Below are 12,067 nucleotides of genomic sequence, written 5' to 3' on the forward strand. Positions count from 1 at the left end.
AGTGTTAGGTGACAGCCCCAGAGGCCACTGAGGGTCTCCTGGAGAGCTGGTCCCAGAAGAGGCCTGGCCGGAGAACGCCCCTGGGTTCCCGTTCACCAGGCCGGACAACCAGCGAAGGAGCCAGACGCAGGCTTTTCACCATTTCAGCCCCAAAGAAGGAGAAGTCAGAGCACTGATGATTTTCTTTTCTTTCTTTAACACACTGACTGCCACACTGGAAAAAAAAATTTTTTCCCTGGGGGCCACGGTGTTTTATCAAAACAAAACTATCCTTTCTAGTTTGTTATTTTTTATTGTTTTTCTGTGCATGAGTTACATGCAACGCAATCCATGTTTTTAGAATTAGATTGTCAATTGTAACAAGAACAAGTAAGATTTTTATGAACCAACTGCAGGGTTTTGCTTCAGGAGGCCCCAGGCTCAAAACTAGCTTGAGCCTACGGCCATACCACCCTGAACGCGCCCGATCTCGTCTGATCTTGGAAGCTAAGCAGGGTCGGGCCGGTTAGTACTTGGATGGGAAAGCTAGCTTGAGTTAGATGCAACTCACACGGCAGTCGGTGTGTTAAACATGGAACCACTCCTCTTACTGTCGGAGGTGAGCAGTGGCCTCCTGAGCAAGTGGTTAAAAATGCCAAATGCAATTATACTGACTCAGAATTATTTCACAGAAATTTACTCTCAGACCATTTAAATAAGCAGAAACAAGATGGTGGGGAGAAAGCAGCAGAGAAGAAGAAAGAATAGCCAAGGGTTTTTTTTTTTCTTTTTTAAAATACATAGTAAGATTAAAGAGAAAACGGCCAAAACCTCATAACCAGCATTGTTGAAAACAATATTAAAAGGACATAATCTAAAATCATGCTACAAAAATAGTGTTATTTGGTTTAACTAAATGTACATCTTTTTTTTTTTTCCAATTCCATGATTGACAAGAGTGCTTACTCGACACATGGAAGGCACCAAAGGTGAAGTGATTATTATTTGTTTTAAAATATACAAAGACACAATTGCCTACTTTGGGGAAAAAAAAAAATACCATCATACCTGTAAATAAATAGTTTAGTATTTCTGCCATGGGTTCCTGAACCCCTACAAATTTCAACATATACAAATAGTTTCAATCCCTAGCATTCTCTTGGAACCATGCCAAACAAAATCAAGTTTTGAAAAGCATTGATTTTATCCAAAGAGGTTAATTTCATCATGAGGCAAGATTCAAAAACTCATTTTTAAGTGGGTTACGGAGAGTTGGGAGAAGATGGCCCCCTCCAGGCTGGGCCTGTCTAGGGGCTGTCCCCAGGCGTCCTGCCCTGGCCCTCCGCGAGCCCTGAGCCAGCTGGTTCTCCCCTTCCAGCCCTGAATATTTGCCTTCCTCACTGCTGCAGAGAGGGCAACAGAGTCCAGAACTTGCAAAATTGATTCTGGAAAAAGCAGGCAAGCAAAGCAGGGCCCGTGGAGAGAAGCAGCCATCAGTCAGGCCTGCCCTGCCCTGGGCACCAGGTCTCCCTCCACTGTCCTCATTTCCTGACCATTCCTTCAGGTGACCTTCCTGATAAAAAGGGGGTACTGACAGAGTGTCAGCCTTGTCATCCAAAGATGACTCAGATTGGAGAGTTTCAGACTGTTACTGGCTCCCAGACAAACCATTACCAGAATCCTGGTTCCCAGCATCTCTCCTTTCAGGCACGATTATGGAAAGAAACTCTGGGCTTCACCCTAAATCTCATGGATAAAGCTGATTAAGGTATCTCACTCCTAATTAGAACCATAAAGGTTCAGATAGCTCATGGAGTCCAAGCGGTATTAACCCCTTAAGCAAAGGCTCTCTGGCCGTTGTGTATTGTGCATCCCAAAGAAAACATGCTACCCCAGAGTCTAGACAGCAAGCCCCCGAATTAAAGTCTCAGCATAAACAATACAGACAACAAAGTAACCCTACGAAATGGATACACTATTCAACACCCATCATTTAAACTCTATTCTAGGCAAGTTGCCAGCGATTCAAACTCAGTGGGCTTGTGGGTAATTTTTGTCTAATTTACTCTTATGTTTATGGCATAGGAAAAACTGGAAAGGAAAACAAAATCCCAAAGGTTGAGAAATTGTATCCAAATGGAAAAAGAATATATTCCAGACAAAAGAAGGGAAAATATACTAGGACCCATTCCTCTGTTTTAAGCCGAAGAGTATACATGAAGAAAAGTTAAACAGAACATTCACTTTTCAAAAGAAAATTCCAGATCTAATAGATATTGAAGGTATTTTCTTTCAGAGACAGTTTCTAAATAAAAGAAACACAAATGGCCAAATATTTCAAATTACTTTCTCAACCAGAGTGATTTTATTCATAAAAATCTTTCGATTTTAATGCTCTCTGCTGAGAAGTGAAGAAACAAGATTTTATCAAGAGTCAAGAAAGATGACGAAGCTGAAGGGTGGCAGTGTTTGGTCTGTGTCCTGTCCGAGACAGAATTCCCACGAGTTCCCAAACTAGATGCCACAAGCTCACCCCCAGCGCCACAGCAGGCTGGTCCCGGCATTCTGCTCTTGCCCGCAAGCTGATTCTGGAACACGGGAGCTCACTCTTCCGAAGACAAGCGGACAGGAGGGTGGCTAACCAAGTAGTGCACCTTTCCAAGACAGCCTGAGATTGTAAACATGTCTAGTGTCATCAATAGGCCGACGGCAGACAGAGGCTGGGTGTGCCAGGCGGCTGCCTCCTCCTTCCACCTCCCAGACCTGCCCCTGCACGGACCCACCAGCCCACCACACCACCGCCCTGCTGGTCCTGGACATGGGTGCTAATAAAATAAGACAGACCTAGGCAAGAGAGAAACCCTGGATTTAGCAACTTCACTAGCAACTAAAAAGGTGCCTGGAGACTTCAAAAGCAAATGGCAGCCCCTGGAGCAGAAAGCAAATTTTTATTCTGCTCAAGAGACTCACCCAGCAGCCCTTGGCCTAGAAAGTGTTTTCCGCCTTTTGCTACCTGTTTAACGTCATTACTTCTCTGTAAACAAGATCTGGAGAACATGACAATCGGGCAGTGGCACACTGACTTCATGACTGCTTTGTTTTGAATACAGATGGCGCAACAGGAACTACTTAAATCATCACTGCCTTCCAGAATCACTACACACTCCACGCTCTATTCATCTGCTGGGACACGTTCTAAGGCCAACCCGCAGAAAACCTTGCAGAGACAGAGCCCAGTCCCTGGTCCACCTCTCAGAGCACATGGATGGGTGAGGGGCATCTTCCAGACAGCACACGAGAATCTACGAGACAAGGTGAGCTTAGGCCGCACACAGGACACGACACACACAAGGTGATTCAAGGCTCTTTCACCGCAAGCAGGAATTCACATACGTGTGCAGACACAAGAGCTAGTGCTCGGTCTCCTCAGAGACCGCCTGTGGCCTAACCCAGGGCTGACTCACTAGGAAAGCTTCAAAGAAAAGCAGACGGACCTGCGAACTGGAAGAGAGTAGGAATGTTTTCCACTGAGGCACGAAGCTCTTCCCAGAAGCACCCAGCGTGGAGGTCAGACACACTCCGTGCCTTCCTGGCAGGGGACAGGAATATGGCCCAAAAGACCAGCGTGCCGTCAGCTTCCCAGGGCTGAGCCCTCAGCCATGGACCAGGCTCTGCCCACGTGGGCTCCTCAGCTCAAGTCGAGGACGATGTGTGTATTGGGGCGGTGCAGGCCGCCACACTCCTGCTTTTTTGTGGACAGAAGTCATCTCCCTCGGGTGGCTGTTCACTTTAAATCAAACTGCTCTGATGAGATTTTAATCTGTAACCAAGTGTGCCCTTTTCTGGCTTTATAAGGGGCCACCAAGTGTCTTTAGGCTTTCATGATTGTAATCTCTCTGCGTGACACGGAAACGCTATTTCCCTCCATGCCTTCAGCAGTGCGAAGGGAGGATCAAGGAGAATCGGAGAGAAAAAACACATAGCAAATCAGTGCCAAAATAAACTTTCTCTGAGGACGTCAGTGTTTGCATCCATCGAAAACCACCGGCGGTCCCACCAAATGCTTGCGGGTTTCAAGGCACCGTCTCCAGGCACAAATGCAAACGTGCACAGCAGCTGCAGTTCCCTTCCGGTTTGCTCACACTGTGACAATCAGTATCATCCCACCAGAAAACAGAAAAACTAAGGTGGCTTCAGCCTTCAAATGTCCCAAACCGAACTGACATTGGAACTATTAAATGCAAAAATGCTTCCTTCAGTTTGCAAAGAGGTCATGTTAAGGCATGTAAATGTACACTGTCTTCTGTTTGTGCACAGAGCGACATGACAAAGATACAGCTGTGTTTCCAGTCACCACAGACAGAGCTGCTCCCTGCGGAACTCTCCTCACCGCACCGTAGTGGCGAGATGTGCGGACTGCGCATCACACCAACCAGAAAGTGTCCGTGGACACCTGGGGTTCTAGTGGGAGCTGGTTAAAGACAAGGAGACACATTTACAAAAACCACGGGGAAGCCTCGCAGCACGAAAGAAGTTAAATAGTTACAAGGACATAAACAATTCCAGAGAGTCTATCTCCCAGATCTAAATGAACTCCTAAGTCACTCTGTGGCCTAAGATGTCATCGCTTTTTAGCATCTTTCAGCATTTACCATTTCGGTGGCCTTCAGAACTGTTTCTTGCAGCTGAAAACACATCCCTGGGAGGCCAGTCACCTGTCTCCTTTGCACCAGATGATGAACTGGGCTTACTGAAGCGACTTGGGAAAACCCAGGCAACGATCCTGCCTGAATGGGATTCTTGTTTTCAGTCTCCCTTCAAAGGTGGCCTTTTATTGAGGCCAAGTAACATGACTCCCAGCAGATTTCTGCTAAAGCACAGGGTGGTCCTGCCACGTGGGCCCCATTTAATGCAAGGCTGAGTCTTTGTGGCCTGATTTTAAATGAAACTCGCAAAGGGAGATAAGCCCAATTTTGACTGTGCGCACACACTCAACAAATGCAAAATAAATATGTCAATGAACAGATTCACTCCCGATGTCATAGTCTCCCCCAAAATCACTCCACAGAATTGGTTCAAAGTGTGTGAAGCAAGACTGACGCTGACTCACGACGTACGTGGGAAGAGGCCTCTACGCCCAGCCGTGACCGGGCCGAGCCAGCCTCGCTGTGGGAGAACAGGGGAGACGCCCCGACCCAGACACGGGGCTTGACCTCACGACCTGGGCCACTGCCATGGGCGGGAACTGTGGCAGAACCCAGACTGTGCTGGATGCTCAGTTTCGGGCGCCAACCTGGAACCCCGGCCTGGCAGTGAGACCTGGCCGCCACCGAAATCACAGGCTGCTCTGTTCGGGAGGATGCAATGCCACACGTGCGCGAGGGGACGCGCCCCCTGCCCCTCCGAGTCACTTACTACACAGTGCACTGCCACAGCCGCAAGCCTCACTCAGCCTGCGACCCACCACGTTACTGCCAAATCCCCCCGCCAGCAGTGTTTTCTCCCTGCTGAGGGCCAACCACGAATATGAGAGCCAGAGTGAGGTTCGTGAACCTTACAGTTCAAAGAGTGAAAACCTGACAGAACAATTTTTCTACAGACGATATAATTAATCTCTAGTTTAAAAAAACAACAACAAAACTACAGCATCAAAGGGGCTCGTTTAACTCATTCACCACAAGCAAAAATCCTCACTTTGTCAAGAATCAATCAGACCTTGAGTAACTAGGATGTTCCCCAACAACTTCCAAGACTGATGTTCATGGTCATGACACTGCGGCACCCGAAGTGACAATTAGTGCCTCCGGAAGGGACGTGTCCTGGTACAAATTCAAGTATTTTCAAATCCTGACAGATCTACTGCGAATCACTTTAGAACGCTCCCCAGGCACCGAGGCAATCGGCACGCATCCCTAAAACAGAGGGGACACACGCACGCCTCCCACCTGCGGCCCCCGGAGCCCGCGGACGGCCGAGTGCTCCGGCTGGTGAAATGGACGTGTTTCTTTCATGGCTTTTACCTGAGAAGGTAAACTTAGCGAACATCCGCGAGTCAGCCTCGAAGTATTTAGGGTAGGCAGGAAACTGGAAAACAAGATGGTCCCCATGTTCCTGGGGAAGAATCTGGGATTCAAGGAATGTGATTCATTTAAGGAAGAATCAAGTGATTTCTCAGCAGGGTAGGAAACAAAAGGTCACCCTCCCATGAGTCAGCAGTCCCGTGGAGCCGTCCCCACAGGACGCCAGCTTTCCCCAGCCCCGTGAAGTCCGTGCCCAGCAAAGGGCTCCAGCGGCACGTCCCCAAGGCCCTCGGAGTCACACGTGGCCTTCTGGCTGGTGCTGGCTGTCCCCCGGGCTGCCCGGGCACCGCCGCTGACGGACCGTTCTCAGCCCCGTACTTCAGTCCTTGATATTCCCTCTCTCTCAGCAGCCCCATTAAATCCAGTCTCGTCACAAACTCACATGACATGGTGGCTCAGAGTCAGAAGCCTGTGCTCTGGGACAGTTAAGACCTAAAGCGGACCCGGGCAGTCGGTGCGGCCAGCTGCTCCCACGGCCACCGAATGCTGGGGAACGTGGGCCTCCCCAGCCCCCCGGGGACCCGCCCCCCGGGCCACCCTGGAGACCCTTTCCCAAAATGAACTTTTACCGAAGAGGACAAAATTCAAGTGAATCACATGGAAATCTGACGCGATGAGGGAAAGAAAACTTGACGGAGAGACGGGCGCGGGGACGGGAGGGAGGAGGACCCGGCAGCTGTTCACGTGTCCAGGCGCTGGATCTCAGGGCGGCCGTCCACGTCCCTGGACTCCGTGCGGGCGCGGATGTAGTCGCTGGTGCTCTGCTGGCGGACGCTCGCTCTCCACTTCTGCACCGCCAGGAACGCGTTCACCGCGTACGCGGCAGTCGCCAGGAAGCCGAATATCTAGGACACACAAGCTCAGTCAGTCCCCAGGCATGTCACCCGGCCCTGCGCGGCTTTCTTGGTGACACAGGCCATGTGCCGCCTCTCCAGCTCTGCTCTGTCCCCCGGCTCTACTGGATGTGTGGCTGTCACACCACAGCTGACCCACAGAAATGCCTGCCTGCCTAAAGACAGCCTCAGGCTTCCTTGGAAGTATTTTGGACCAATTAAGAAAGAAAAATCACAAAAGTACCTCTTTTATGGCACTGTCATGGCCTCTGGTTCCAGATGAGAAAATACAATGTAGGTAAGATACGATGTAGACAAAATGAGGGCCTCCCGTTTGAGCCCCAGTCAGACCACAGGGTGGACATTCCAAGTCACAGCTCCCACCCCAACCTGCCGCCTCTCCCCAGGGCAGCTCCCGTGTGAGCAACAGCAGGGTTTGCATTACTCGAGAAGGACGGATGAAGCCAGAGTGACACCTGGGAGAGCAGCTAGTTCAGTATTTTTCATAAGCCTTTTAATCTCCCCCAATTACAAAAGTGATACATGTTCTTTGTAAATCAAGAACAATACTGCCAGGCACGGTGGCACGTGTCTGTAGTCCCAGCTACTCAGGAGGCCGAGGCGGGAGGATCACTTGAGCCCAGGAGCTCAGATCCACCCTGGGCAACACCGTGAATCCCTGTCTCTAATTTTTAAAATAATAATACAGAAATGCAGAGTATGGAGACGGAATGTCTAACATTATCTTGTCCCCAAGCACCTTGAAGAGCAGAAATGTCTTGTGGCTGCTAAATGGGGTCACGACCTCATTCCTCTTAAGATCCCCCCTTTCCCCACGAGGCTTTTAAAAGCAACATCATTCAGACATTCAGAACTCTGCTGGAAACAGACTCTAACAAGGGTTCTCAAACTTGAGTGTGAGTCTGAATCACCCAGAGGACTTACTAAAGTACATTTCCGATTCAGTAGCTCAGAGGTGGGGCCTAAGAACTGCATTTCTAGCAGGTTCCGGCACGATGCTGAGGCTGCAGTTCAGGGGGCCACACTTTGAGAACTGCAGCACCGAGGAACTGGGACCGCCGCTGGCCGGGTAACGCCATCATTAGCAGAGAAAAGGCCAGAGGAGGAGGACGAGCAGGACGCACACCAGGGGCCGAGGACGGCAAGCCACAGGAGGTGCATGACCAGCCTGGGTGTTAACCATCCTGAGTTCACTTACCACGGCAGCAATTTCGGCTCCTGTTTTGTGGTTTAAAGCAGCCAGTACAATCGAAGCAATAAAGAAAAAGAAAGTGCTGAGTCCAGTGTTGACCAAATCCTAAAGAGAGAGATTAAAATAAAACTGCGTGAATACAACCATTCCATCCTTTGCTCTAAAGCAACTGAGGAACTTCCAAAATAAGAACCACAGTACCCAACCTCCCTGAGGCGCCATAGTCCGTCTCAGTGACGCAGGCGTATTGGTCACACAAAGGCCTTCCTTAACCAAAGATGGTTAACAGTTTATGATGCTACTTAATAAACCACCACAGCAAAATCTACATTTTAGCCAACCATGTTACCATTTCTTGACTTAAATAGTAACCCAAACTGCTAACTACTATTAGAGATCCAGTGTTTTCATTTTAAAAACACACTCAGGCTGGGTGCAATGGCTCAAGCCTGTAACCCCAGAACTTTGGGGGGCCAAGGCAGGAGGATTGCTTGAGGCCAGGAGTTCAAGACCAGTCTGGGCAACACAGACACACACCATGTCTACAAATTTTTTTTTTTTATTAGCTCAGTGTGGTAATATGGGCTTGTAGTCCCAGCTACTTAGGAGGCGGAGGCAGGAGGATTGCTTGAGCCCACGAGTTCCAGGCTGTGGTGAGCTATGATCGCACCACTCCACTCCAGCCTAGGCAACAGAGTGAGACCCTGTCTCTTAAAAAAAAAAAAAAAAAAAAGTGCCACGTGTCACACACGTAAAATCCCTCCAGCATTCCTCACACTCGTGTGACATTTAAAACAGTTTCACACATCGACAACACGCTTAGCCAAACCTTACACTCTTTCTCATGCAGTCTTTCAAGACTGTGTCATTAGATCCTGAAGGATTTTCTGCTAAGCTTCATGCAAAGCAGATCAGTTTACATTCCCAATGTTTCACAGATTTAACCCCTGCCTTACTTGCAGAAAGGAACATAGCACAGTGATGAAGGGTCACACAGGCAGACTAGGGTCCTAACCAACCATATGACTTTGGACAAGCTACTTTGTTTCTTTGTCTCATGGGGGAATAGTACCCCCTTCCTCCCAGAATTAAGGAATGAAATGGAACCGTGCTTGTGAAGAGCCAAGCCTGGTGCCTGGCCCACAGGTAGGGTCCCCTACAGGTTTACTGTTACTGCTGTCTTTACCACTTTGGCATTAGGCCCCCAAGAGCCTGAGCCATACCAGAGTGCCTCTACGATCTCTACAGGGAAAGAAAATTCAGGAAAAAGCCCAAATTGCTTGAATGCCAGGTTGACTACACCATTAACACCTGGTGGGTCCTCTTGTCTGGCTGGCTTCAGGGTAGATTTCTTCTTTTTAAAGATGCTACAAGACAGTGTTCACATAATAATAGTGCTGACCGTGCTGCAGAAACCCAGCCTGCTCCTGCTCACAGCTTCCGCGTGGGCTCGTGGAAAGCTCTGTTCCGAAATATGTGCCAGCAGGACAGGTTTCAGCTGTGACCCTCGTAAGCCAGGGCAAATGTTTCACAAATTCAAACCAGGAAGCGTTTAGTTACGCTCAGCTCTGGGTAAGATCCTACGGGAGTCAAAAAGAATATAAAACATACTCCCCAAAACAAAGGCTATTCAGATACAGGGAAAAATATTTTATGGTACAATGCTGAGGTCAAACATCAAACAAAATAGCATCTCCATCAATGGTGACTGTGTAAAAACATAGAAGAGGCAAAGGACTGGAAAATAAACAGGCAAAAATCTAAGAATATCAGAGGTTTTAAGTTTGTTTCAGAAATGATAATTAACAATAGTAAATAGAAGAAAATCATCACTGAAATGATGACTGTGATCAGAGTACAGTGAGAAAAATTCCAAAAAGGTTATTTAAAAAAGACAAATCTCCGGCCGGGCGCAGTGGCTCACGCTGTAATCCTAGCACTCTGGGAGGCGGAGGCAGGAGGATCGCTCGAGGTCAGGAGTTTGAGACCAGCCTGAGTAAGAGCAAGACCCCCATCTCTACTAAAAAATAGAAAGAAATTAACCGGACAACTAAAAATATATAGAAAAAAATTAGCCGGCCATCGTGGCACATGCCTGTAGTCCCAGCTACTCGGGGAGGCTGAGGCAGGAGGATCGCTTGAGCCCAGGAGTTTGAGGTTGCTGTGAGCTAGGCTGACGCCACGGCACTCTAGCCCAGGCAACAGAATGAGACTGTCTCGGAAAAATAAATAAATAAATAAATAAAATTAAATTAAATTAAAAAAAAACAAAAACAAAAAAAAACCGGCCACAGTGCCCACTAGTTTGAGGGCTTACTAGATGCCTTTATATCCGTTATCTCATTTTATACTTAAAACAATCCTGTAAAAAAATATTACTATCTCCACTTTACCAGTGGTGAGAGATTTACCAACATAGGGCTCTAAGTGACTTGGCCAGGGTCATGTACAGCCCTTAAGAGCCATTTTGGACTTGAACTTAGCCAGGTCTAACTCGAAGCCTATGGTCTTAACCTTCCCAGTAGCTGCGGCTTTGTCAAACAGGTCCTCCTGCAGAGTTTCATTCACTCCTCGGCCCACCCCCTCCCGCAAGTTGTTATTGAGAGGGCCTTAGAAACACTGGGTGTTGCTTGTTTGGGTGACCAAGAAAAAAAAGAAAAAAAAAAAAAAGAAACACTGGGTGACTGAGATACCAATGCATGAGACACCAACCTTGACCTTGCCCTTCCCCCACTCCCCCGTGGAACATACATTTTGGCTGGGAGAGGTTGGTAAGGTTCTCTTAAGCTATCTGTCTACTACACTATCAATTTAGGACATGACTGTAAACATTTTCTTACAGACAGCACAAAGTTTGTCTTATAAATAGTTGAGACACTAAAACCTGTCACAAAAACTTAAACAAATTGCTTCCAGTTATCTTGAGGTTTTAGGGCTTAAATTTAAAATACCATCCAATTTTTCTCAGCTTTCGATGCAAAGACAAAACCAGCTAAGTTTTCAACTGACAGCAACTTTTCCAGATCAGCAACTCTCCTTTTATTTTTTCCCCTTTAGGAGTTTGCGCCCGGTTAGCACAACACATGGGACATTCTGCCAGGAGAACCTTCCCCTCTTCACGCCCCAGGGCACACCATGAGAGCGGCCCTGCCAGGCAAGGGGACCGCTCAGGCCTCTTCCCATGGCCCAGGCTTTCCCATGGCGCCCACACACCCCGTGGAGCCACGCGTGGCTTCTGCTTGGCTCCAGGGCCTTGGCCGAGGGTGGCTCCTCGTGGCGCTCTCCCTGCCCCCGCCCTCCCAGCAGCTGTGGTGCCCGCAGGGCTCTCCGTCCACAGGCAAGGAAGGGCAAAGCGCGGACTGCGCTTGTGTGTCTCCCTCCCCGATTCCCTCGGAGCTCTTGCACATGCTTATTTGCAAAGAAATATCAAGAAAACCAAACAATGTTAAAATTCCTTTCTCATTCGGCACAGTAAGGACAAGTAACACAGTCCAGGGAAGGGGGTCTGGGACTGACCAACCCTGAGTTTCCCACACCGAATGACAAGCGTGTCCAAACAAGGCTAAGAACCCAAACCACGGGAAGAAAATGACACATTTCCACTCACGACTTTCTGATCAAACCACCACGCCCTCCGGGGTCCTCCCGGTTGCTTTGAATTTAATACTATTCCTGGGCTTTGCCAGTTATTGGCATTTTCACTCATATTATCAATATTTTCATAAATGGCTTTTGTGTCCAGTCTGAAAAATATGTAAATGCCCTCATTGTATTTTCTTTCCAATATTCTGCAAACACCAACGTTACCAGTCTTCTCAGAGGACCACTAAATTGAAACGACATCTTTAAAAGGGCCAGAATAATTTTGTTATGATGATGTTATGATGTACCATTAGTTAAGATTTAACTTACTTTGTAGTTTTATTTAACCCAGTACAGAAATTTCCAATCTCACAGTCGAA

At 48.1% G+C, this 12,067-nt stretch overlaps 1 protein-coding gene across 2 annotated transcripts in view; it reads right to left on the reverse strand.

The window, feature by feature from the left end:
- Window positions 1–2,036: 2,036 nt before the first annotated feature.
- The window catches only part of CMTM4 (CKLF like MARVEL transmembrane domain containing 4), a 44,504-nt gene continuing 34,473 nt past the window's right edge, over window positions 2,037–12,067 (reverse strand). Inside the window, exons 3-5 of one of the 2 annotated variants that reach the window (XM_069456402.1) lie at window positions 8,112–8,210; window positions 6,744–6,904; window positions 2,037–2,070 (exon numbers count right to left, since the gene is read on the reverse strand). In XM_069456402.1, the coding sequence (XP_069312503.1) occupies window positions 2,037–2,070; window positions 6,744–6,904; window positions 8,112–8,210 (294 nt within the window). Of the gene's footprint in view, window positions 2,071–5,964; window positions 6,905–8,111; window positions 8,211–12,067 lie in introns of those variants that run through there. The other variant, XM_069456403.1, reaches the window with a different exon arrangement.

This window comes from Eulemur rufifrons, chromosome 23 (genome assembly GCF_041146395.1).
Source record: "Eulemur rufifrons isolate Redbay chromosome 23, OSU_ERuf_1, whole genome shotgun sequence".
NCBI lineage: Eukaryota > Metazoa > Chordata > Mammalia > Primates > Lemuridae > Eulemur > Eulemur rufifrons.